At 35.4% G+C, this 25,651-nt stretch overlaps 1 protein-coding gene across 2 annotated transcripts in view; it reads right to left on the reverse strand.

The window, feature by feature from the left end:
* ADAMTS6 (ADAM metallopeptidase with thrombospondin type 1 motif 6) overlaps positions 1-25,651 on the reverse strand; it is a 245,277-nt gene that overhangs the window by 27,318 nt on the left and 192,308 nt on the right. The window contains exons 19-21 of one of the 2 annotated variants that reach the window (XM_037150818.2): positions 22,650-22,813; positions 22,113-22,251; positions 3,000-3,129 (exon numbers count right to left, since the gene is read on the reverse strand). In XM_037150818.2, the coding sequence (XP_037006713.2) occupies positions 3,000-3,129; positions 22,113-22,251; positions 22,650-22,813 (433 nt within the window). Of the gene's footprint in view, positions 1-2,999; positions 3,130-21,405; positions 21,440-21,844; positions 22,252-22,649; positions 22,814-25,651 lie in introns of those variants that run through there. The other variant, XR_008390127.1, reaches the window with a different exon arrangement.

The raw sequence follows: 25,651 nt of genomic DNA on the forward strand, positions 1-25,651 counted from the left end.
CAATAAAAAACCAGGCTATGAAAAGAAAAAGCAAAAATAGAAGTAATAAAATGGCCACTGGACTTAAATTTTTTAACATTCATCCTCATGGGCGATCCAAGCTATACTAACTGAAACAGCAATTAGATACCAAGGCTTTTTTTCCTACAGAATAGTCAAAGGTGGTTTTTAAAGTAATAATACCCAGGGTTTTCAGTCCAGGGGAATGACATTCTTTTATACTATTAATGGGAATACACATTCATGTGTTCTTTCTAGAGAGCAATTTGACAATGCATCTGATGGACAAAGACATATTTCCATTTGAACCAGAAATTCTATTCCTATGCAAGTAGTATAAGGGCATAATTATAGAGAGCACAGTTTTAGTAGCAAAAATGGTTAATGCTGTGGTATTGTAAAGGATTAAAAGCTAGGACACAACCAAAATTATTTGACAGTGGGAAGCCAATTTAAATAAACAATGACATATCTACTGAACATTGTAGGAGATACTTAATGTTCAAAATATGTTGAAAACTGACTACAAAGCATCATAAATATTATTATACCATTTTTTAACATACACATGTCTATATACAAAGAGACTGGAAATAGAGACATAAAAGTATTTAAAGTGGTATTATAAGCATTATAGGTGTTTTATATATTTTTTTACTAATCTGCACTTAAAAATGTCATGTTTCAATATGCAATACAACACCAAATACAATTATTACAGCATCCAAAAAGACCTATCTCCTTTCCTTTCTTCCACACCCATTTGCAGGCTTACTGAATTCAGTAGTCTTTCTGTGACTTTTATCTCTATAATACCCACATCTACTGGGGATCTTGCATACAAGGACCATTCTGAAGAACTGACATTTCCTTTTTCATAGTCTGTATTCAAAAGAATAGAGAAGATATTTAAAAGGAACTAAGGAAAAAATGGACTAATAAAGAGTAACATTTTAAACATGTTCTTTAGCTCTTTCCAAAAAAGAAAACTGTCAGCCTCAATTTTCTTTCTTATATTCTATCTTTGTTTTTCAAATTCCATTCCCTCACCTTCAAACTTTAAAGAAGTTAATAACTTTTCATTTCAGAAATCAAAAGGAAATAGGAAAGTTAATTTTAATTATGTGTGTTAGTTCAAATATATCCTTAAAGTGTTCACACACACACACACACACACACACACACACACACACTCATTCCCACATAATAGCCAAGCCTAAAATACATGAGATATAATGACCAACTATTGAAAATTCATAGGATATTTGATTAGCATTTCAGCTTAAACAAATAAAAAAGCTGAGGCCAAAACAGAACAGGAGTGACTGACCAGGCCCACTCAGATGCCCTAAATGGTGGATCAAATGCCAAACATAAGACTTAAAATCCTGAGTGGCAGGGAACTAAGTTGATGGGTAGAGATTCATAATTATGTGCAAATGTGTTGAAATTATCGAAAACTTCCAAATTTAGCTTGTGGTTTTTAAGCATCGCCTGTTTTACATAGTTTTTCAGTTTCTCTTGAGATAAACAAAAATAATTGGTAAAAAGGAAAAAAAGCAAATATATTGTCTCCATAATACTTATCATAGGTCATATTACTATACTTTCCCATATCTGTATTTTAAGGAATGAGTGACATAGTGAGCACATTTGGAGAGAGGATACATGAAATTTTAAAATTCTTAAAATAAAAACTCCTATCACTCTAGACTCCCTGTGTCTTTATTTGTAACCACTGCTGGAACCTTTTCAAGAGACAAGTGGTGAATATTTCCTTTAGAAAGTCAAATATTTTAGGCAGACGTTGGTTTTGGATAATGAAAGTTCTTGTGGCATTGTTGTTTTGAACAAATATTGAGAAATGCATTTTGCTTTAACTGTGATAGGGGCCTGAATTCCTTACTCATTGTAATTCCCAGGGTTTTGTGACTCCACTGTAGTTGGTTTCAGAAAAAGAGACTACTTTATTGTAGAGTAATCTCTTTTATTTTCCTCTCCAGTTCTACAGACCCTGGAGTATAGACATTCATTTTGCTTGCTCTCTTTTTCTGTATTAATATCATGTCAGGATAATTATAATAGTAAACCTGGAAGACAATGGTTACTCTGAAACAAGAAGGAAGTGCCATTCACACATGTTCTGGCTTGCGGTTGTCAAACAGGCAAAATCCACACCAGGATTGGTGTTTTTATGATCCATTCAGCATCTTTGTCTTCTTTCACACAATCACTGCCCTTTGCTCAAAGAAGAAACCTGTGTTCTTACAGATTATAAAATGTGGCTCATCAACAGCAGGTCTCATATTTCTAAATTTTAATTCTTTAAAAGTCATCTTAGCAATGAATGGCTCTCTCTTTTTGTGCCTCCCTCACAGTGAGCTGTACTTGCTACGTTAATCAGCAGAAAGAGGCCGGAGTACACCTCCGTCCTGTGCCCACCACTCGGAGAGGATGCCTAGGATGACAGAGCTGAAAACAGGGCCAGCAAGTTCTGTTTCAGGATACCTCCAAGCCATTTTAAAGTCTTTGGGCCTTTAGGATATATACCTGGAGAAGGCAGGACTGCATACCAATTACTATATTTTACTGACTCTCAGATACCATTATTTTATGTACCATTAAGAAAGAAAAACAATGCAAATTATTTTTGTAAGACACCATTAGTTGCAAGATAAATACCAATTAGAGATATGTTAAAAGGGCAAAGGGTGTTTGAGTCTTAGCAACTAATGAAATGTAATTTCCAGCACTGTGCCATGATTAATCAACTGAAGTTTCTGCTTTAGAGGAGTTAATGAAACCTATGAATAAACAGGAATCTTTACTCATTGAAAGGCACATCAAAATTCCACCCTCTGTCAGTGGACTAAGGAATAATGTTTTATCCCTTTTCTCAGTTTAACTTATTCATATAATATGAATATGTGTTTCCAAATGTGAATATCTAATAGCACTTTTTGTACCTGAAAAACACAATTCGCACTTCTGTTACTTACTCAGGTGGGCAGGGCTCAGCGTTGCAGGTCCTTTGATTTTCAGGAGGCTTGTTGTCAGGGTCGCAGTACTTGTTCTGGACAATGGAGCCGTCATCAAGCCTTTTGCAGACCACCTCCTGTCTTTGGACACCTTGACAAAAAGAGGACATAATGAATGGAAGAGCAGTTTACCATGCATTAAGTTCGGTATGCACAGCTTTCCTCTGTAAGGAATCAACCTCACTGGATCGCTGCTGTCTTATCTGTTCCAGAAACACTTGACTGCTTCTCTAAAAAGGAGAGAAGTCATTATACTGGTCATCATACTGCAAATTTAGGCAAAACTGTTGTCCTTGTGTTTAGAAACAACTGTTTTCAAGTTCAGAAAATAAACTATTGGTGATTTTATACAGTATTATTCCCATTTATGTAGTCTTCTTCATGCTTTCCTTAAAAAAAAAACAAACCCTTCATTTCCCCCAAATAGCATATAAAATGTATGAATATCCATTTCAATGCAAAACAATGGTTGTATATCTATTTTAAAACAAAACAATAGGGACACATATACTTTTTGATATTTTGTAGGGAAAATCCAATTAATTTAGTCTTTGCTAGGAACATATCACATTTCATACGTTTCATTTCTTCTTCCATTTACAGATTTATTTCTCTAACATCCCACAAAGCCTAGAATTTAAGGATTGTGGCGCACCTCTTTTGGACTACAACCCATCACTGTGCTCTCACGGGGCTGGCACCATTGACCGCACCACTGTCAAACAGATATGTACATATTCCATACAATTCAAACTTACAAATACTTCTCGTTCTTTAAAGTTCTTAAAAATGTTTGCCACAGCTAAAACATTCTCATTATAATACTTGTGAAATTCTAAATATGTTTATTATTTATTGGCAGTCACCCACCACAACTTGCTCACATGTCACAAAATACAAAGACACACACAAACACGCTCTTATTTGTAAACATCCCTGGTAAACAGACTTCATGCAGATTCAAAAGGAGGAACCAAAAGAAACAAAGGTAGATACGTCAAAATGTCAGAGGAAAAAAGTCAAACTACAAGGCAATGTTAGAAGTTTCAGGTCATGCAGAGGTAGCAGGGGACTCCTGGAACTGGAATAAAAGCAGACTTAGCTACCCTCCTACTCACCACCCCAGCTCAATAACCAGGCACCTACAGACCCGGAAAGCCTGCAACAGCAGCATGAGCAGTGCCTAGGAAGCCATAGTTCCACATCTGGCGAGCCCCACAGAAACCTTCGGTTTTGCTTTTTTTCATTGCTTGTCATAGCACCCTAAAGAAAACTGTCACTGAAAGAGCTGCACACCAAATGCCCCCAAGATCCCTTAAGAGTCATAGATGTTCTGGGGTAGGAGCATTGCTGTCATCGTGGTTTGCACACTTTTAACGAAGCCTGTGCAATTTAAAGGCAGGAAATCTATTCCCCTGATCAAGAAAATGATTGAGTCTTGTGGTCTCTGAAGGTGGCAGTTGAAGGAGGTACCTTTGATTACTTGCCATGACCCAGGGCTCTCACTGCTGACTTCTAACCAGTTTTTAGGCTGTCCTAAATTTAGAGGGTTAAAACATAGCCAGACAACTTACTGGCAAAAATGTCTTAGAGTAGGTGTTGTATTCATTTCCTCCCAACTCCTAGAATAAGCCAAACATTTCAGTTTCTGTGACAACAGCTTGGAATTTCTTAACTATTAAATTTTAGATTTTTGAGGGAAGAATGATTCACATCAGATGGCATAGCTGTGATCCATTCACAGATGTTCCACAATGTTCATCAGATATCTCCCTACTGTGTCATTCCAGTGGGCAGATAACTAAGTCCATGTGATCTACCCAAACACAAATCTCTGTGATTAGTCACAGGATTCAACCACCAAGTGCCACTGTGGCTCAGCATATCCATCCACCCAGGTTCAGTATTTCATTCCTATCAGGGGGCACAAGGGATTATTTTTATTTAAGTTGTTCAAATATGATTATACTTGGACAGGGGAGACTCAAACAACCCACCTCATAAAAGACTTACAAACTTTACCCAACTTTTATAAATGTTTAATAATAAAAACACTATGATTATGCTTGCAAGAAGAAAGCTGGCATTCAGTTTGGCATCTGATTGTTTCTCAGAAAAGGATAATCATTTTCAACACTATGAAATGGAAGTCACATTGCTCTGTATCAGTGGCAGGAACATTAACTCAGTTTCTATGTCAGAAGATAAAATTAACTAACCCTGGAAATGCTGTTGGTTATAATTACATTAGTTTTAAAAGTAGCCTTTAATGTAATACCAGTTTACATCACAGATGAGATATTAGTTATTAGAAGTGAAATTCATATTTCATTTTTAAGAGAGTTTTTGGGCATGTATCTTGAAAAAAATTTAGCTACGTAACATTTTTGTTAAAAATTTGAAAAATACACAAACCAGAAAGAACAAAATAAAAATTATCCATAATTGTGTATCTTTGTTGTGGACCTTTATTTTTAAGGTTATTTTTCATAAAATACTTTTGGAGAAAACTTAAGCTCAAAATATTTTTTGATGGGATCTAGTAATTAGTTTAAAATTACATAGTACATAAACCAAAAGTGCCAGTTAAATGTGGTCAGCAGGCCGTTCATTCATTCAACAAAGAATAGTTACTAATACACGGCCCTCTGCTTCCGATGAGACACTGGACTAAATGCTAAGAATTACAAATTGACTTAATTTTGGTCATGCCTCTCAGACTTCTTCAAAGTTATGAATTAAGGTATTTTGAGGTACATTTCTGTTTCAAAATTTTAGAACACGTTTTTTATAAAGCAAAAAATTAAAGTCCTTGAATAAATAGCTGAGATCACCCTATATTTTATGAAGATGCATTTTTCTTCACATTCATCTTTTATTAATTTCTTCTAAAATGTTGTATTAGACAGTCTGGTATTTCACACTCGAGAACTGACTATACCAGTAATCCATTCCAAATATTCCTACAACAATGAACAACCTTTCAACAGCATGCAAGTCCACTTCCAACGTTTACCCCCTCACTTGGCAGGTTTCCCGATGTCTTTTTTCTTGCTAAGTGAGTAACAGGGGGATAACTCTCTAAACCAATATACCTAATTAGATGAATTTTTAATCACATATGTTGGGATTAAGAAAAATGCAGCATTTAACTTTAGAAAGTAGAAAATACAGATCAACTGGAAATAATCTAAACCAAGTGAAGGGAGAAATGATTGAGTTTAGAATCCTTATATGACCAAGCCTCTCACACACAGCTTCTTTTAAAGTAATCTGTAAAACATTGCTAGAAAGTTGACTTAAACCTCTTGGCAATAATTGCATCCAGTTACACAAAGCCACTATGCTTTCAAATCTAAAGACTTACAGCTTATAACCAAAAACATAAATTGTCCACATGATCAGTCAGTCTACGCCTAATAGAAAACAAAATTCCAGTGGCTTTTAGTATCCATATCCCCTGGACATATGCAGATGTTCTGCAGAATTTAATCAGTAAAATTTAAAACTGCACTAATTATATTTTAACTGTGAACACCTAGAGTTACTGGCATGCAAATCTATACCTGTTCTTTTGTTTATTGCAGTCCCTCTTCTTTGCTTGGTTTATGTGAAGGACATAGAATCTCCTGCTTAGCAGCTACTGTCCTGGGGCCAGTCCTAAGTGAACCCTTCAGAGACTACAGCCCCTCTTCATTTCTTGCCTTTTCAGCCCCTCCCCTGGTCTGCTGTTTAGGAGTCTCATGTCCCGTCTCTCTCTTAATTTTATAAATTCATGCTAATAATATTTGGCAATATATTGCCTTTTCAGGGCAGTTCACCATTTTTAAACATAGAGAGAGGTTATTCAATGCACAGAAATTACCACTTGGATTTCACTAGAAAAAGTGATTGTGTTAAGCCAGGAAGGATGTCAGGAAGGTTAAGGGCAGGAGGAAGACCTTCTAGGTCTTCTCACATCTCATAAAACCCAGCATTTTCAGTTATAGACCATTGACTTGATTGGTAAGTGAACAGTCTATAACCACATGGGAGTGAGTCGACAAGAGAAAGTAAGAGTGGTAGGTATGTATCTATCCTTAAAATAAATGGGCTAACTCACTTCTAGGTCATTTAACCTAGTGGTGTAGCACATCCTATCAGAGCAGTTTTCTGAAGAGGAAGGGGAAGAAGTTAATAAGTTAGAGTTTATACTAACAATGTGTTTGGTGGCTAAGGCAACAATTTGTTTAACCATACCACCCAAGGTGGCTAGCAACCAAGACAACACTATATACCCATAGTATACAGAGCATATAGCCAGTAATATTAATTTAATCTAAATTTTCAGTGCAGATAGCATCCAAAGAGCAATAAATGCCAGGAAAAAAGTGTCTCTCTCCTCTGTCTTTCACTGCTGGAATCTGGCTGTTGTGCTGTGTGATTACTGGCCAGACACAAGCATTTACAGGGTGGAGATGAGCCCATCTGCCTTGGATCTAAGAGCTGGCATCCAGGGTACCAGTCAGCTCCACCCATATGCTTCCTGCTTCTGATGAGCCTCCTGCTAGTTTTTTATCTTTCAAAAGCTTTTTTTCTCTGCATTTACAGTATCTTCCCTTCAATCCTAGCAAAACTAGATTTCCAAAGGGAACAAGATAAGAAAAGGAAAATGTAGCTTTAAAAATACAGTTTTTCTAGAGCCAACTGTGTTTAGTGATAGCGAGATAGGGTGGAACATACATACACTGCATTTATTTGAAATTACACTATCCTGGGTGGGAATTCCTACTACTCATTTTATATTAACAATAATCTCTTCCACAGAAAGTATCTAACTTAACAAGTCACTGAATTCCTACTCTGTCTAAGGCATGGTTTTTTTCTTTATTATAAGGGATGGAAGAAATGAGTGAGATGGTCTTGACCTCAATGAGATTACTTTAAAATGAGGAGGGAAGGTAAGGCAAATCCCACTATAATTATGGAAGCTACTGTACCTAATACATCAATGAGTTTTCAGGTCTAATATTTTTAATTGTATAGTCCCCCATTTGGTTTTATTGCTGTCTCATTTCTTTTTCTCCAACCCTAAGAACTCTTTTCATAACCAAATGTCTATGATTTTATTCCCTTTCACTTTATCTTTATACAACGTTTTTTCTCACTCTGACTGCTGCCATGTTCAGGTCCCTCTCCTGAAAACTAAGCTGTTTAGGCAAATGACAAAGGAAAATTTCCATTCTCCTTTGTAAAATGAGACACTCAAATTACATGACTTTCTAATGTTTCCCCAGACCTAAAATTCTAAGAAAGTTATTGCTTCTTTCTCTTCATTTCAATTGTTCGATATTTATTCCCTTCTCTATCTGCTTTCCCCGTTGCCCACAAAGCAGTGAGTCTGGAAAACAGGCACTTGCCCGGCTCCATTTGGTTTGTTTCAGCACTTGAGTTCTTACCAGTATGAAGTACAGATCAAAGGGGCTGCAGTGTCAAGAGGCTGAACATTAACTAGAAGTAGAAAAATGTGAGAGGCAACTTTTCTAATACAAGAAGTAACTCAAATGCCCTGGCTGGTGTAGCTCAGTGGATTGAGCGCGGGCCTGCAAACCAGAGGATCGCAGTTTGATTCCCAAGTCAGGGCACATGCCTGGGTTGCAGGCCAATTCCCAGCAGGGGACACACAAGAGGCAACCATACATTGATATTCTCTCCCTCTTTCCTTCCCTTCCCCTCTAAAGATAAATGAATAAAATTAAAAAAAAGAAGTAACTCAAATTATACTAAAATGAATCTCCATGATCTTTAGTAGAAACTTCTTTGCTTTTTGTATTTTATTTTTAAAAATTTTAGAGGAAGGATGTAGCCTTGAGCTCCTTCCACTCACTGTGATGGATTTATTACCAATAGAGAAGCTTTTTTTTCCCAATTATATATAAAATCCCTTTCTTGGAACCAAAGGATAAATATTTCAGATTTGAATCATAATAAACACATAATCATAAACAAGTTGTATAGCTTTGAAAAATAAACTCATTTTGCTCCAATAAAAAATGGGAATAGTAAAAGCATAAGGTCCTATAAAACTGGTATAATGGTGCTTACCACTATAAAAGGCTTTCTTTTTCCAAAAGTATTTTATGCATAATTTCTTGCAAAAGTACATAATGTTATGATTGTTAAAAATGATATTTTGGACAAAGTTTTTGTCAAGTGAAGCATGGTCCGTGACACATACATCGTTAACGCACTAGGAACGCACTCAAACTTTGGTTCCAGTCTTACCCAAGTTTTTCCATGAGTGAATAGGTATTTAAGCCCTAATCACATTAGGGAAAAATAGAATTTCTGGAGCAACAGAACTGAAATAAAAGAGGAAGGAAAACAGCAGTAGAAGAAATGTTTTGGATTAGCAGAGATTTCTTAGTTTCAGTTGTAAACCTTAACCTTAGACAAAAGGCAAGCCACAGTATGCAGGGGTAAACAGCAAAAAAATGCCAGGTTATCAGATGAAATGTTCATGTGTAAGACTTTTTACAAGAAGTTAGAAAGCTTAAATTATATTGAAAATACACAGGAGAATTCAAAGGAGTTTTTTAAAGTGTATGATGTAAGGAAAATCATATGCTTAAGGAAAAAAAGAAATAACCATTATGAACAAATAAATGAACAAACATATTAACCTCCAGGAGTGAGAACCAGCCAAGAGCATGCGTTTGCCTGGAGGAGTTACTGCTCTCAAGGGCATGTTGCTTGTGAACCAAGCCTGGTGTGATGGATGGCTATAAGAGGGTGTGTTTTCAGGAGCTGTGATGCTCCCAGGTGCCCTGCTATGATGCCTGCTCCAACCAATCCCACATGCTAAAGGGCACTCTTCCTTCTCAACACTGAAAATGGTCTGAAAGAAGGGGATGATGGGATACAGTAAATAGAGGCATGCCATGGCTGATGCAATGATAGACTCTGGTTTGGTCTCACAAAAATTTTCTTTTTCAGTTCTGCCTGCTATGGCTCAGTTGGTTGGACACTGTCCCTCAAGTTGCTGGTTTGATTCCCAGTCAGGGTACACACCTAAGTTGTGGGTTCAGTTAGAGAAGCAATAGATCCATGTTTCTCTCCCTCTCTTCTACTTTCTCTTAAAAAATTATTTTTCCACCCTGGCTGGTGTGGCGAAGTGGATTGAGTGCTGGCTTGTGAACCAAAGGGTCACTGGTTTGATTCCCAGTCAGGGCACATGCCTGGGTTGCAGGCCAGGTCAGGTCCCCAGTGCAGGGTATGTGGGGGAGCAGCCACACATTGATGTTTCTCTCCATCTCTCCTTCCCTTCCCCTCTGTCTAAAATAAATAAATAAAATCTTTTAAAGAATTCTTTTTCAAAGACCCCCCCAAAAATTAGGAAGTAATAAACAAAACTTAATGCAAATTTTCATTCCCTGTAAATTTGTCACTTTTGACAAGGGACTTGTATTATTAAAAATATCACAGTGATTGGCTTTATGTCTATGTTTTGAATATACAGGAATAAAATGTGGAAGGGCCTTCATCATTTCAAACAATAGTACATCATGAAACCTCACACAAAAATAACTTCCACTGGAAATTTTTCTTAAAAACTAATAACACAACTTTTTCCTTCCGGGGGGGGGTGAAAAATGACAATACATAAAGGGATTTTAATTATTCAGACTAAAATATCCATCTGTTATCTTATTTAACTCTGAAAATAACTTTTTGTATGGTAATTTCTAAATCAGAGAAAAGCAAACTTAAGTATAAGAATTGAATTTTTCATGTCTTTCACACTTAATTTCAATCGAGTCTATTTTGAATTTTCAAAAATAATTGGATTGTTTTCTTCTTCATTTTGGGACTCCTCCACTTTGAGTTTTGGTCAAAGTTACATTGTAGATGTCTTTTATAAGCTGCACAAGCGTTAGTTACTATTACTGTTATTATGTCTATAAAAAGTCAAGTCTCAGAACCCTGCTTTGTTTGAAGCACATTCTGCTAATAATGTGAACTGACCATTTTTAGTGATGTTAAATGTGTTAGGCACTTAGAACTAGCAAAGAAATTAAAAGGACATCAGTGAAAATGTAAAGCCTTTGTTCTGTTTTATCTGGTACTTCGAGAGCTGTTCTCTTTCAAGCAGGTAACACTACTGGCCTAAAGGTTGCATTATATTTTTTTTCTAAAAATCGCTTTTTAAAAACAATTTTAAATTTGTTATTTCAGAATGGGCTTACTATACCTTTAAGTGTACATTATGTTTCTGTTGTATCATTTTTGAAAACAATTAAATATATAACATGAACATACAATGTTTCCACAGAAACAATGTAGAAATATCCAATTTTGAAAACAGGACTATGGTAATTTGTATGATAGATTCACTAAAATAATTTGAAAAATATGTTATTAATACACGTGATAGTATAAATTGTTACATAAACTTATTTGATAGTAAGTTGCAAAGAAGAATTTGCTATCAGGAGCTCTTTTAAATGTACAGTTTATTTCCTCTTTCTTTTTTTTTAAAAAAACAATCACCCACCAATCTTAAACTCTTAAGACTTCTAGTTCCTTAACTGGAAGAACAGAAGAACCTGCTTAAAGAACCAATCTTAAACAGAGACAAAGGAAGGAAACATATTAAGAAGGGCATATCAGAAGGAATACTTAATAGAAACATGAAGGAGAAATTATATATTACTTAAGACCTCTAGTTTCTTAACTGGAAGAAGAGGAGAACCTATTTTTTAAACTCTGAATGCCACCAGGATCCTAAATAAGTAGGTTATAGCTATTTTTTCTTATGAAATGAAATTTAATGTACTAAAGTGAGATGACTAATATTTAACCAAATTTAATGGCACTCATTTTACCCTAAATCAAGAGTTCTCAAACTTTCTTGGTTCACAGCACCTTTAATGTCTCAGTAAAATTTTCACAAAACCAACTAGGCAGTAAAAAAAACAAAACAAAACAAAACAAAGACTTTCACTTAATCATTAGGTCCAAACAACTTAATAGTGATAGTCTGTGCAGTGTGCAATGGAGGTCACTGTGCTTGCATTGAGAATGCACAATATTCTGTAGAGCATCTGCAAGTTGGCTGCAGTGTCCTGGGCCCCACGGTACAGTTTGAAAAATGTGGCCCTAATTCAGGAGAATACAAAAGAGGAGTTGGAAACTATGTAAAGCATCTTGAAATCTGAAAAACTAGAGACAAGTTCCAATGTGTATGAGAACCATGGTGAATCAGGCGAAATCACAAAAAGTAAAATAAAAAGAATTTGTCTTAGAAGAGACATAGAAAGTTATCTTTTAAGTTTATGTGCTATTCACAGACACACAAAGCTTAAGATGACTTCCAGGAGGCGGAAAAGGATGGGGATAATGGGTGGGGAAAGGGGGTAGGGTTTTCAGGAACATCTATTAAAGACACATGGACAAACCAAAGGGAGCTAGGATCAAGAGTGGAAAGTGGGGATGGCTTGGGTTGGGGGGAGTGGAGGAGGGAAAATGGAGACAACTGTACTTGAACAACAATAAAAAAGTTAAAATAAAAAAGGATAATAAATTAAAAAGCATTTATATAAAATAAGCACCAAGAATATAAGAAAAAAATTGGGCTAAATAAAAGTAATCACAATATTTTAAATGGCCAACTGATCAGAAACATTCTTTAATAGCCCATAGTACAGGGTGGGCAAAAGTAGGTTTATAATTGTGCCTACCTGGTGAAATTACTATTTAATTATTGCATTATTTTTCACATGAACAATTGTGAACTTACTTTTGCCCCACTCTGTATATGTAAGAAAAATAGGTGCTCTTTGATCTTCAAACAAAAGCAAAGTAGCCTTTAGAAATAGACCTGTTCATCCTGCTTAGTCGAAGCAAAGCTATGACTTATCTTTATTTCCCTTAGCTGCTGAGCAATGAATGTTTAGCAGAGAGATGCCTGTTAGTTAGCAGAAACCTAACCAAACTGATTTAAAATTTTTCAATTACATCTGACATTCAATATTACTTTATATTAGTTTCAAGTGTACAGTACAGTGGTTAGACATTTATGTAATTTATGAAGTGACCCCCCGATAAATTTAGTGCCCACATGGTATTATACAGTTATCACAATATTATTGACTATATTCCTTATGCTGGCTGTACCTTATGTCCCCATGACTATTTTGTAATTCTTAATCCCTTCACCTTTTTATAGCCCCATAACCTCCCCGCTATGTGGCAACCATCAGTTTGTGTCTATGAGTATGTTTCTGTTTTGTTTGTTCATTTATTTTGTTCTTTAGATTCCATTTGTAAGTGAAACCATATGGCATTTGTCTTTCCTTGTCTGACTTATTTCACTTAGCATAATATCCTCTAGGTTCATCCATGGTGTCACAATTGGCAGTATTTCATTCTTTCTTATGGCCAACGTATATTCCATTGTGTGTATGTACCACATCATTAACTACTCATGTATTGATGGACACTTAGGTTGCTTCCATATCTTGGTTATTGCATATAATGCTTCAATGAACATAACAGTGCATATGTCTTTTATAGTTACTATTTGGGATTTTTTTGAATAAATACCCAGAAGTAGAATTGTTGGGTCATAAGGTAGTTCTATCATTAATTTTTTGAGGAAGTTTATACTTTTTTCCATAGTGGCTGCACCAATTTGCAATTCTGACAGTGCATAAAAGTTCCCTTTTCTTCACATTCTCATCAACACTTGTTTGTTGATTTACTGATAATAGTCATTCTGACAGGTGTGCGGTGATTATTTCACTGTGGTTTTAATTTTCATATCTCTGATGATTAGTGACATTGAGTATCTTTTCATATGTCTACTGGCCATCTGTATGTTCTCTTTCGAGAAATGTCTATTCAGCTCTTCTGCTCATTTTTAATTGGACTGGATTTTGGGGGGGTGGGAGGTGGGGAGGGGTTACCTTGTATAAATTGTTTATAAATTTTTAATATTAACCCCTTATTGGATGCATCATTGGTGAATATCCTCTCTAAATCAGTAGGCTGTTTTTTCATTTTGTTGGTTTCCTTTGTTGTGCAAAATTTTTTTGTTCAATATAGTCCCATTTGTGTATTTTTTCTTGTTTCCCTTATCCAAGATGATACATAAAAAAAATCACTAAGAGCAATGTTAAAGGGTTTACTGCCTGTGCTTTCTTCTGGGATTTCTATGGTTTCAGGCCTTATATTTAAGTCTTTAATCCATTTTGAGTTTATTCTTGTATCTGGTGTAAGAAGATGGTCTAGTTTCATTTATTTTGCATGTGTCTGTCCAGTTTTCCCAACACTATTTATGAAGAGACTGTCTTCACCCCACTGTATATTTTTGCTTCCTTTGTTCTATATTAATTGATCATATAGGCATGGGTTTATTTATGGGTTCTCTATTCTGTTCATTGATCTATGTCTGTTTTTTATGTCAGTACCACAGTGCTTCGATTACTGTAGTCATATAGTATATTTTGATACTTCCAACTATGTTCTTCTTTCTTAAGCTTGCTGTAACTAATAGGGGTCTTTTGTAGTTCCATATAACTTTTGAGATTATTTGTTCTAGTTCTGTGAAAAATGCCATTGGTATTTTGATAGGAATTGCATTGAATTTATAGATTGCTTTGTGTAGTATAACTATTTAACAATATTAATTCTTCATATCCATGAACATGTTATATGCTCCCATTTATTTATATCTTCTTTAATTTTTCTTCACTCTTACAATTTTCTGAGTAGAGATCTTTTATTTCTTTGGTTAAATTTATTCATAAGTATTTTATTCTTTTTGATACACTTGTAAATGGGATTGCTTTCTTAATTTCTTCTTTTGATAGTTTGATATTGGTGTATAAACTGCAACCAATTTCTGAATATTAATTTTGTATCCTGCTACTTTACTGCATTTATTTCATTTCTAATAGATTTTGGTGGCTCTTTAGGGTTCTCTCTCTGTTGAGTATCATGTCATCTGCAAATAATGACAGTTTTACTTCTTTCTTTCCAATATGGACGCCTTTTATTTCTTCTTGTTTGATTGCTGTGGCTAAACTTCCAATACTATGTTGAATATAAGTGGTAAAAGTGAATATCCTTATCTTTTTCCTGACCTTAAGGAAAATGCTTTTAGCTTTTCCCCATTGAGTATGATGTTAGATGTACATTTGTCATATATGGTTTTTATTATGTTGAGGTTTCTTCTATTTACACTTTGCCAAGAGTTTTTATCACAAATGGATGCTGCTTTTTATCACATGATTTTTATGGATCAATTGATATGACCATATAGTTGTTATCCTTCATTTTGTTTATCTGGTGTATCATTTTAATTGATTTTCAGATATTGAACCAACCTTTCATCCCAGGAATATATCCCACTCGTTCATGCTGTATAATCTTTTTAATGTGTTGCTGAATACAGTTTGCTAATATTTTGTTGATGATTTTTGCATTTATGATCATCAGGGTTATTGGCCTATAATTTTTTCTTTTTTTGGTAATGTCTTTTTCTGGTTTTGAAATCAGGGTAATGCTGGCCTCATAAAATGAGTTTGGGAGCCTTTCATCCTCTTCAATTTTTTGGAATGGTTTGAGAAGAATAGGTATTAATTCTTCCTTAAATGTTTAGTAAAATCCACCTGTGAAGCCATTTAGTCCAGGACTTTGTTGGGGAGTTTTTCATTACTGATTTGATTTTGTAAGTAGTAATCAATCTGTTCAGATTTTCTATTTCTTTTCGATTCAGTCTTAGAAGATTGATTGTTCTTAGAAGATTGTTTCTAGGAATTTATCCATTTCTTCCAGATCGTCCAATTTGTTGGCAGACAGTTTTTTATTCTATAGTGTCAGTTGTCACTTCTCCTCATTCATTTCAACTTTTACTTATTTGGGTCCTCTCTCTCTTTTCTTTGAAGAGTTTGGTTAAAGGAATATCAATCTTGTTTATCTTTTCAAAGAACCAGCTCTTGGTTTCATTAGTATTTTGTATTTTTAGACTCTATTTTTTTATTTCCACTAGATCTTTATTTTTTCCTTCTTTTACTCACTTTGGGCTTTATTTGTTGTTCTTTTCTAGTTCCTTTAGATATAAGGTTAGTTTGCTTGTGATTTTTTTCTTGTTTCTTGAGGTAGGTGCATACTGCTATGAATTTCTTCTTAGAGATGTTTGGCTGTGTCTGTAGATTTTGGGTCACTGCTTTCATTTTCATTTTTCTCAAGGTATCTTTTGATTTCTTTCTTGATCTGTTAACCCCTTCTTTGTTTAGTAGAATGTTATTCAGCTTCCATGTGTTTGTATGTTTTTCAGTTTCACATTGAGTTCTTTGGTATGTAATTTTAGTACTTCTACAAAAAGAGGAAGAAAGAAAACCCTAGAAAAAAACAATTTGGAAAAAGTAATCAGAGGTGTCAATAGAGCAAATTGCAGGACAAAGTTTGCATATATTTTGAGTATAAGTTTAAAACTAATACATGCAAAATGAATATGTACTTTCTAACCTTTCTTTGCACCACAAAGAAAGAATCCTTAAGGTTTCTTTAGTAACAGAACAGGTGCAAAGTTAAATGCAACACTACAGCCTCAACTCTTCATTAATTGGCTTTGGAAGCTTTTCTTTTTAAGCCTAAGGACTGTATTAAAATAAGGGAAGGAAGCTGGAAGTTGTGTGGGTACAGGGATTGGTTTAAACAGTGGGAAATAAGAGTACATTTAGAAAAATAGAAAATTATCATGAATACTGCTGCATTTTGCAAAGATTCATCTCCTAATGAAAAACAATGTCTTAAAACAATGGAAGGTCTTTTCTTATTAACACTATAAATGGCAAAGAGAAAAAAGTTTCTTATTAGCTTTCATAAATATTGAGGAAAAACAGGGGTCATATGCCTCTTATCTTCTGACTTGTGGGTCTAAATTAAAATTAGTTGAGTATACAACCACTTCCACATTTTAACTCCCTAAGTACCACCAAACTTGACATTTGAAGGAAGAGCTTTCAAAATCTGTTTAGCACAATTTCACTTGATCTTAGCCAAAACACCAAGAAGTGGTATTTGGCACAATTTTAGTTTGTTTTAAAAGCATTAATTAGAGTCTTATAAGTGATCCATCAGGTAAAAAAGCCTGAAAACAAAAAAAGCTTTCCAAAGGCATGTCCAAGGCCAATGCCCATACTGAACAAAATTATAAAATTAATTGGCATTCTACCACATTTTTATTGCTTTCTCTGATGCTCCTCTCTATTTTCCCACCCCAATACTTACACTCAAATCTATTTAACCATTGTAGTCAACTAGCAGCCAATCAGTAACAGATGTGAGTTAGTCAAGTTCCCAAAGATACTTGAATCTGAATGTAAGTCGTTTGAAGACTAAGTAAACTTTCAGCCTCAAAAGCAGTATTTTTCAACCTTGACTGTGCATTAGAATTACCTAGGCGGCTTTTTAAAAGCTGGTGCCCTCACCATCCTTCTAAGAATTAAGTCAGAATCTTTGGGGGTGAGGCACAAACATCAGAACTGTTTAAAGTTCTCCAGATCATTCCAATGTGCAGCCACAGATAAGGTCCATTGCTTTAGGGAAAGCATTTGAAACAATGAAATTTCAAGATACTGAAAGAGATTTTTAAATGAAGATATATCATGTTGCTCTGTTGAGAAAGCTATGTTCAAAGACCATTTTTACTGTGGAAAAAATACTACATTTTAAAAATCACTAGAGACTCAATTTCTAAGTCTTGATTTCTGCAAGTTACTTCACTTGAGTTTTACCTGAGGAATATAAATAACGTGACTATCTCACGGTGTTGCTGAAGATGATCAAACGCAACAGGGCACCAGAAAATGTTTTACACTGGAGAATTTTATTTATTATCACAGAGCTGAACTTTAGAACTGTAATGTGCATTACAACTGTTCTATGGATTATCACCTAAAAGATCTACCACTTTGTGTTAGTAGACACTAGATGAAATGTAAGGGTCTAACCCAGTTATTCTCAAAGCATGGCTTTTGAACCAGGAGCACCACCAACTGTATTAAAAACTTGTCAGAAATGCCAATTCTTGGAATCTGTGACAGACCTATCAAATCAGAAACTGGTGGCAGAACCTAGCAATCTTGTTTGAACAAACCCTCTACATAATTTCGATGCATGCTAAAATTTGAGAACCACACATCTAGCCAAACATTAGTAAAAACAGAATATGTATGACTAAAATCCAAGGATGATTATATACTATTTGTTATTTGAATCTTTAGAAGTCAGAGTACAAAGGCACACTAGCGTAAATTACTGGTATATAAAAAAACTCCTAAATCTTTATATTTTAAAATAATGCAATTCTTACTACCCAGCCAACCTTTATCAATGAACACATTAATTACGAATACAATGGTAGAACCTAAATTTGGCAGTCAGATAAATTATAGAGTATACAATATTTTGAATAAGAAATAAAAAAACACAGAACTCTAGTACAAATAACAATGGTTCAGAAGATAACCAAGTTTTAATTTAATGGGCTTGGGTCTCTCTCTGAGGAAGAGTCACAACTGCATCTTAAAAATCCCATTCAGACTGAAGACAGCACCCCATAGCACATCAGTGTTTGTGTTCAGGCTAAGGAAGTGTTTCATCACTGACTCAGGAAAAAGACCATTACTCGGACTGAATCACCAGCAATGCTTCCTGAAGCATTAGATTTGTCACTGGATCTGCTAAGCAACAGAAAAACAGTCTCAAAACTTCTTATCTGAAAAGATCTCATAAGAAAGAGCTATCAACATTGCTCCCAAACACAGAGTCCAAATGTCTTGCCATTAATGAGACATAGGCAGGTCAGTAATAGGTAAGAATACTGAAGAGTCTTGTGAGATTGCAATAGAAAGTTCTTCGAGATCTATCTTGTTCTTTATCCATTTTTAAAAGTTTGGGCAGCCTCAAGACACCTAACAGCACCACTCTGGAAAGATGCGAGTGAAGTATCGCAATTTAGAACTGACTTTTGCCTGAAAGATTCCTTAACTATAGATGAGGTTCCATTTACCATTACCAAGGAGATGACTCTGGCTCTCTCTCTGATCAAGATTCCTGAGTCCCACCAGATTTTATTTCCTTCAATCATATGTTTATTGTATTTAAAACACCTGGGATTTAAAGTGGGGGCATATATAAGAAGAGTAACTCCAGTAAGTAATATTGACACTCTGTATCCTAAGAAATATTTCCTACCTATTCATAGCAAAGAAGACAGAAGAGAGGAGCTTGGTTTTATGTATCCAGGCTCATCAAAAGCATACTGCCTCTCTCTGCCAATCCTTTGGCCTCACCTCATAAGAAGAACAGCAATGCTAAGCCTTATTTTCCATGCTGAAAAGAGCTAAAATAAATACATAATTGCCATAATAATTCCTTTTGCTCAATATAATATTCATTCATCAATGAATATTGAGTGCCCAGTATGTGCCAGTCATTGTTCTCAGTGCAAAATGAGTCTAGAGAGATTCAGACTTCAGTGATGAGGCGTGGAGTCTATGGGTCTAGAATGCTAGGTGTCTGGTTCTGTCAGCCAAGACCAGTGGTACTCAAACTTGACCAAGCATCAGAAGCACGCACAGAGTTGCTAAAACATAGATTGCTTGGCTCCACCCAGAGAGTTTCTACTCAGTGCGTGTGAGATAGGGCCGCCAAATTAGCCTTTCTAATAAATTCTGAAGCGATATTGATGCTACTGGTCCAAGGACCACACTTTGGGAACCATTTGCCAAGACAAATGGGCACTCTTCACACTATGCCTGCCAACTTACAAGCACTGCGCATCTCTCTTCCAAAGAAGGCAATGGCTCCACGAGTGCTATCATAATCACTTAAACTGAGCACAATTCCAGCTCCCAGAACCATCTCAAATATCTAGGATAAGTAACCTCAGAGAGAAGGAAGAAATACAAGTAACAAAGAAGAGAAAATTGTCCTTCCAGGGCTTTTCTCCCTCCTTTTCTTTTGATTTATCCCCTCTCACGAGAAATCACTTTTCTATTTTGATTTCTCAATACATGTGTTATGGAAAAGAATAACACTCATTTAGATTTTTCATATTTCTTCAATAAAGTCATAGTTTTTCTTCTAAATTCAGTTCTCAAGACTTATTTTCTTCTTTTTTGTTGGACTATCCCCTTTTTGAACAAAAGAACCAGGGTTAGAAGGAACATTGTGAATTCACTTAATCCCTTCTTGGCCTCAGACAAGTCTGTGTCTAAACTATCCCCAAATATAGCAATTTTTAGTACAAAGACGAACAGGCACTAAGAATTTGCCAGTCAACATTCTGTCACGTACTTGAAGACACTAATATACTTTCCCTCAGCCTTCTCTTCTCTAAGCTAATCCAACCTCAACACAAATGTTCCTCATTAGATTTCCTAAACTTTAATTTATTTTGACTCTTCTTTAATAAGTTTATCTCACCTTACTAAGGGTCTGAATTATACATGTACTGTTATCAGGAAGACTTCTTTTTGCTACATGAAATGGGGAAAGTTAATTGATAGACTGAATGAAGAATTAAGAAGTTAATTGGAATAAATTAAGAAGTTAATTGGAATAAAGAAATATATATGTCTAAACGCCACTAAATAATAATACAGTGGTGTTCACTTCACCAATAAAAGAAACAGTAATGTGCTATCGTTTTTATATCTTTACATTACAAATCACCAACCATTTCACACATCAAATGGATGGAAATTAGAGATCTTTTAAAATATGCCACAAATTATATATAACTGTGTTTCACGATACTTCACATAAGAGAAAACATTAGTACTCATTCTCTTTTATTTGGATAGTATTTACTACCGAATTTGCATTTGCAGTTAATCAATGATTTAATTCTGTATGAGTTTAAAAATACTGACTTGGTCATATGATAATCATTTCTGTGAAAATAATTTCTCTGATTCAATCCTTGAAAATCACAGGTGTTAGAGGTTTAGTGAGTAAAGGCCAAGCAAGGATAAAGTCCATGTTAAGTGATATGTTTCCAAGAAGTTTAGAAAGAAAAAATTGGTAGTACATTAGAATATAGGATAAAATGGGATAATCCATTCTATTTCAATTTCTCCCATTCTAAATATCACTATTCAAAATTTAATCTTTGCTCTCGGAATGGTGAGGTGCTTTAGCCTAGGCCTGAGGGATAGGTTTGTCTCTTTGCCTAATGCAACCAAGGTGTACGGTGGAGGCGATGCGCTTAGTCTCCAGAGAGAAGGAAGATGCTGCTTGCACAGCACTTCTACTCACCAGTCCATGCAGCAGCAAGGGTGTTGGCTTTGAAGGAAGCCAACTGTCCTGCTCTCCCAGCCAGAGGTAAAGAATTGCATTGGTGGCCACTAGAGGGAGGAGGATTAGGAATAGAGTAAATTGTGGGGAAAAGGCACCCATGAAAAACGCACATGGGACAACCAACACATCACCAACCACCGCCTAGCAGCTACCTCTCTGAGGGACTGTAATGGGGGTCAGCACACACCGTTAACCCAGAGACCCAGACACCAATAATGATTGTAGTGCCCTGGTAAATAGCCTCTTAACTGTGATGGCAGGAAAAGGGAGTTTGAGTAGGATTATGGGAAACACGCAAGCACACAAACGCAGGCACACAAGCACACAGACATACATTCTCATCCCCCATTACAAGAAGTTGTATCTGTGCAGTCTGATTCTTGCCCATTTTCTCATTTAAAACTCTTAATGTTCTTTACCAAGAATGCGTTCACGAAAAGCAAACAGCCCACCTTCAAGTTAGTCTTGGGAGAAGCACCAGCAGAGACACTCATTGTGCCAAGATGTATTTTACCAACAAATCTGTACAAATTACATGAGGTTAAAAACAAGTGGAATATAATATAATTAAAGCAAAGTTTCTTTTGCTAAATTACAGCTTGAAGCAAACCTGCAAGAAATGTTTCCAATTAGCTTCTTTTAGCAAACACGAAGCATAGCTCAGAACATGTTTTGCTTTCCATCCTGCCCTCTGGGTGGGCTGCCTAGTGAGTGTCTTACCTCCAGCACAAGTAGCTGAGCATTCTGACCACGGCTGATGATTCCACGTGAAGCTAATATCACTGTCTCCACTTCCAGTCCGAGGGATGGGAACATTGAATTTATATCTAATTCCCAAATTTTGTTCTTGAAGCAGAACCTGCCATTGAAAACAATTGGTGAAGTTAATTAAAATACAATGAGCCTTCATTCAGATATTTATTATTTCTTCTGAAGAAGATGATGTCATAAAGTAAGTCTTACAGGAAACTTAAGATAACATTTAGAATACATGCACTTACATGGAATTATTTCCTTCCATTTTTATGGATAATTTGGAGCCATTTCTGTCATCTACCTTGTTTGTTTATAAAACAATCACACAGAAAGAGCACTATGTCTTTAACTTTACAAGGATTTTAAGCACTTGGGCAAACCATTTCACCTTTATTCCTCTAATCTTACCAATGATAAAGCAGAGATAAATAAGGCCTGCTTCTTCCTACCTCACAGGGCAGATGACAAACAGTACAAATAAAAAGACAAAGACACATTTACCATGACAATGAGATTGTCCGAGGTGGGACCTTGAGCTTCCAGGGATTCTGGTTCATCAGTTGGTCTCTTGTAGTGAAAAGCTGTTCCAGCAATATCGAACTTCCTAGGCCAGTCAATAGTCCAGGCACCATTAAGGTAATAATTATCTTTTTCAGATTTTAAAGCTAAAAAAAATAAATCACAGAATACCTAAAAATATGAAACTTTCTTTACCACAATATCACTGATTAACAACAACTGCACTAAAGTATACAATGAATATCCATTTGGGACTCCTCACTATTTTCTTTTTTTAAAGATTTTGTTTATTTTTAGAGAGAGGGGAAGAGAGAGAGAGAAACATAAATGCAAGAGAGAGTGTTCTATTGGTTGCCTTTCTTATGCACCACAACTGAGGGCTGAGCTCACAACTGAGGCATGCACCCTGACTGGGAATTGAAGCGGTGTGGCCTTTAGCCTTGCAGAGTGATGCTCAACCATCCAAGCCACACTGGTCAAGGCTTGGTCATTTTCTTAAGTACAAATTAAAATGATAATTTTCCATATGAATGTCAAGAAGACATTAAGTATTTATAGTGTCATTGACAGAAAAGAATAAAACATTATCAGGAGAAATAAACATATGGAACTAGCAAGGAAAACTATGACAAAAGAAATAACTAGAGATGGGAGAGATGTAGGAATCAGACTTCACCGTCCAAACATTTAGAAAGTAATTGTATGAATATTGAGTGGGGAGAAACTATGGTACTGGCACATGGACGACAATGGAGCCAGACAGAGAGTTAAGAAACAAACCCCAGTATATATGAGAATTAATATATAACAAAAGAAGCGTCTTAAATTAGAAAAAAAAAAGATATGAAACCAAGACAAAAAACTAGCCATCTGGCAAAAAAAAAAAAAAGGCTAAATTTACATTTCATTCATTATAAACACCACAATTCCACCCTTATGTACATAACCAAAGGAAATAAAAATAGGTACTGAAACAAATATTTGTTCATATGTGTTTATAGTAGCACTATTCCCAATAACCAAAGGTGCAAATAACCCAAATGTCCACCAGTAGATGGACAAAAATAAATGAATTTTGGTATATACAATGCAACAAAATATGATTCAGAAAAAAAGGAATGGAGTACTAATACATGCTTCAATGATAATGAACCTCAAAAACATTATGCTACATGGAAAATCCTAGACAGAAAAAGTCACATATCATAAACTTCCATTTATGTGAAATATCCAGAACAGGTAAACCCATAGAGACAGAAGGCAGGTTGGTAGTTTCCAGAAATGAGGGAATAGGGATTAACTGCTTGATGGATACGGGGTTCTTCTTGGGGTGATGAAAATATATTTTGGAATGTACCAAATGCCACTAAATTGTTTATTTGAAAATGGTTGAATTCTGTTATGTGAGTTTCACATCAATAAAAACAGTTTAAAAAAAAGAGAAAGAAAGAATTAATGCCAGATGGGTAAATATTAGAAAGTAAACATAGTTGAATAATGTTCAGAAAAAATGTGAGAGAACTTTAAAAAGAATAACACTGGGATATAAAACACTTTTTCAAGCATGACAAAACCCACAAAAAGTAGAAAGAGAAAGATTAATAAATATGCATGCATAATTTTGAAACCTCTATAGGAAAAATATATTAAAAACATTTAAAACTATTGACAGAAAAAGGTTATTAGAACTATTATACAAGAAAAAAGTGGTGGTACACATACATAATGGAATACTACTCAGTCATAAAAAAGAAGGAAATCTTACCCTTTGTGACAGCATGGATGGACTGTGAAATAAACCAGGCAGACAAAGACAAGCACCATCCAATTTTACTTCTATGCGGAATTTAAGAGCAACATAAAGTAACAAAATAGAAACAGACTTCGATACAGAGAACAGACAACTGTCAGAAGGGAGAGGTTTGGTGCTAGGTGAAAAGGTGAAGGGATTAAGCAAGGGAAAAAAGAACTCACAGACACCGATAACAGCACTGTGCTTACCAGAGGGAAAGCGGGGAGGTGGGATGTAGAAGAGGGCTAAGGGGGGCTAAATGGTGATGGGAGGAGATTGGACTTAGGATGGTAAACACACATCTGTATGATACAATATACAGATAATGTATTATAGAATCGTATACCTGAAACCTAGTAACATATAATTTTATTAACTAATTGTAACCCAATAAATTTAATAAAAAATTTAAAAAATACTGTAAGTAGAGAAGACAGTGATAATTTTTTTATCCTCACCTGAGGACATGCTTATTGATTTTTTAGAGAGAGCAGAAGGGAGGGAGAAAGAGAGGGAGAGACACATTTATATGAGAGAGAAACATCAGTTGGTTGCCTTTTGTAGGTGCCCTGACCAGGACTAAGCCTGCAGCATAGGCATGCGCCCTCACGGGGAATAGAACCCATGACCTTTCAGTTTGCGAGACCATGCCCAACCAACTGAGCCACATCAGCCAGGACAACAGTGATAATTTTGATCAGGATTATTGTGATTTCATAATGGCAAGCAAACATGTCAGTTCAATTTTTTTTTGTTATTATTGTAGCTTCTACAAGAAAGTTAGTTTATCAGGTAAGATAAACAAGCAGCCCAGAAAGGACTACTAATGTCACGGTGCAGTCTCCAACCCTCTGGGCCTCCACCAGTGTCCAAAGTAGCACAGGCCGTTTTCTCTGGCCCACTCCAATCTGCCTGGCTTATCGGCTTGTGCTTTCTTGACTACAGATATGTTGTGAAGATTCGTTTGCAAAAATAAATTTAATTAGGCTTTTGAGATAAGAAAACATCCACTGATTTTAAGGATTATTTAGTTTTGAATTTTTCTTTATTTCAAAATGTTTATTTTCAATTCTCACAGTGGTTCCTGTCTCATTTAAAGTATCAGAATTACTTAGGTTATATGAGGATGTCTGAACATGTATAATATGAAATAGTAAAAATAAAAAGAGACACCCCCTCCCCAGGAGTTTCA

Source organism: Artibeus jamaicensis, unplaced genomic scaffold, assembly GCF_021234435.1.
Source record: "Artibeus jamaicensis isolate MK-2021 breed Jamaican fruit bat unplaced genomic scaffold, CSHL_Jam_final scaffold_369, whole genome shotgun sequence".
Classification (NCBI taxonomy): Eukaryota; Metazoa; Chordata; class Mammalia; order Chiroptera; family Phyllostomidae; genus Artibeus; species Artibeus jamaicensis.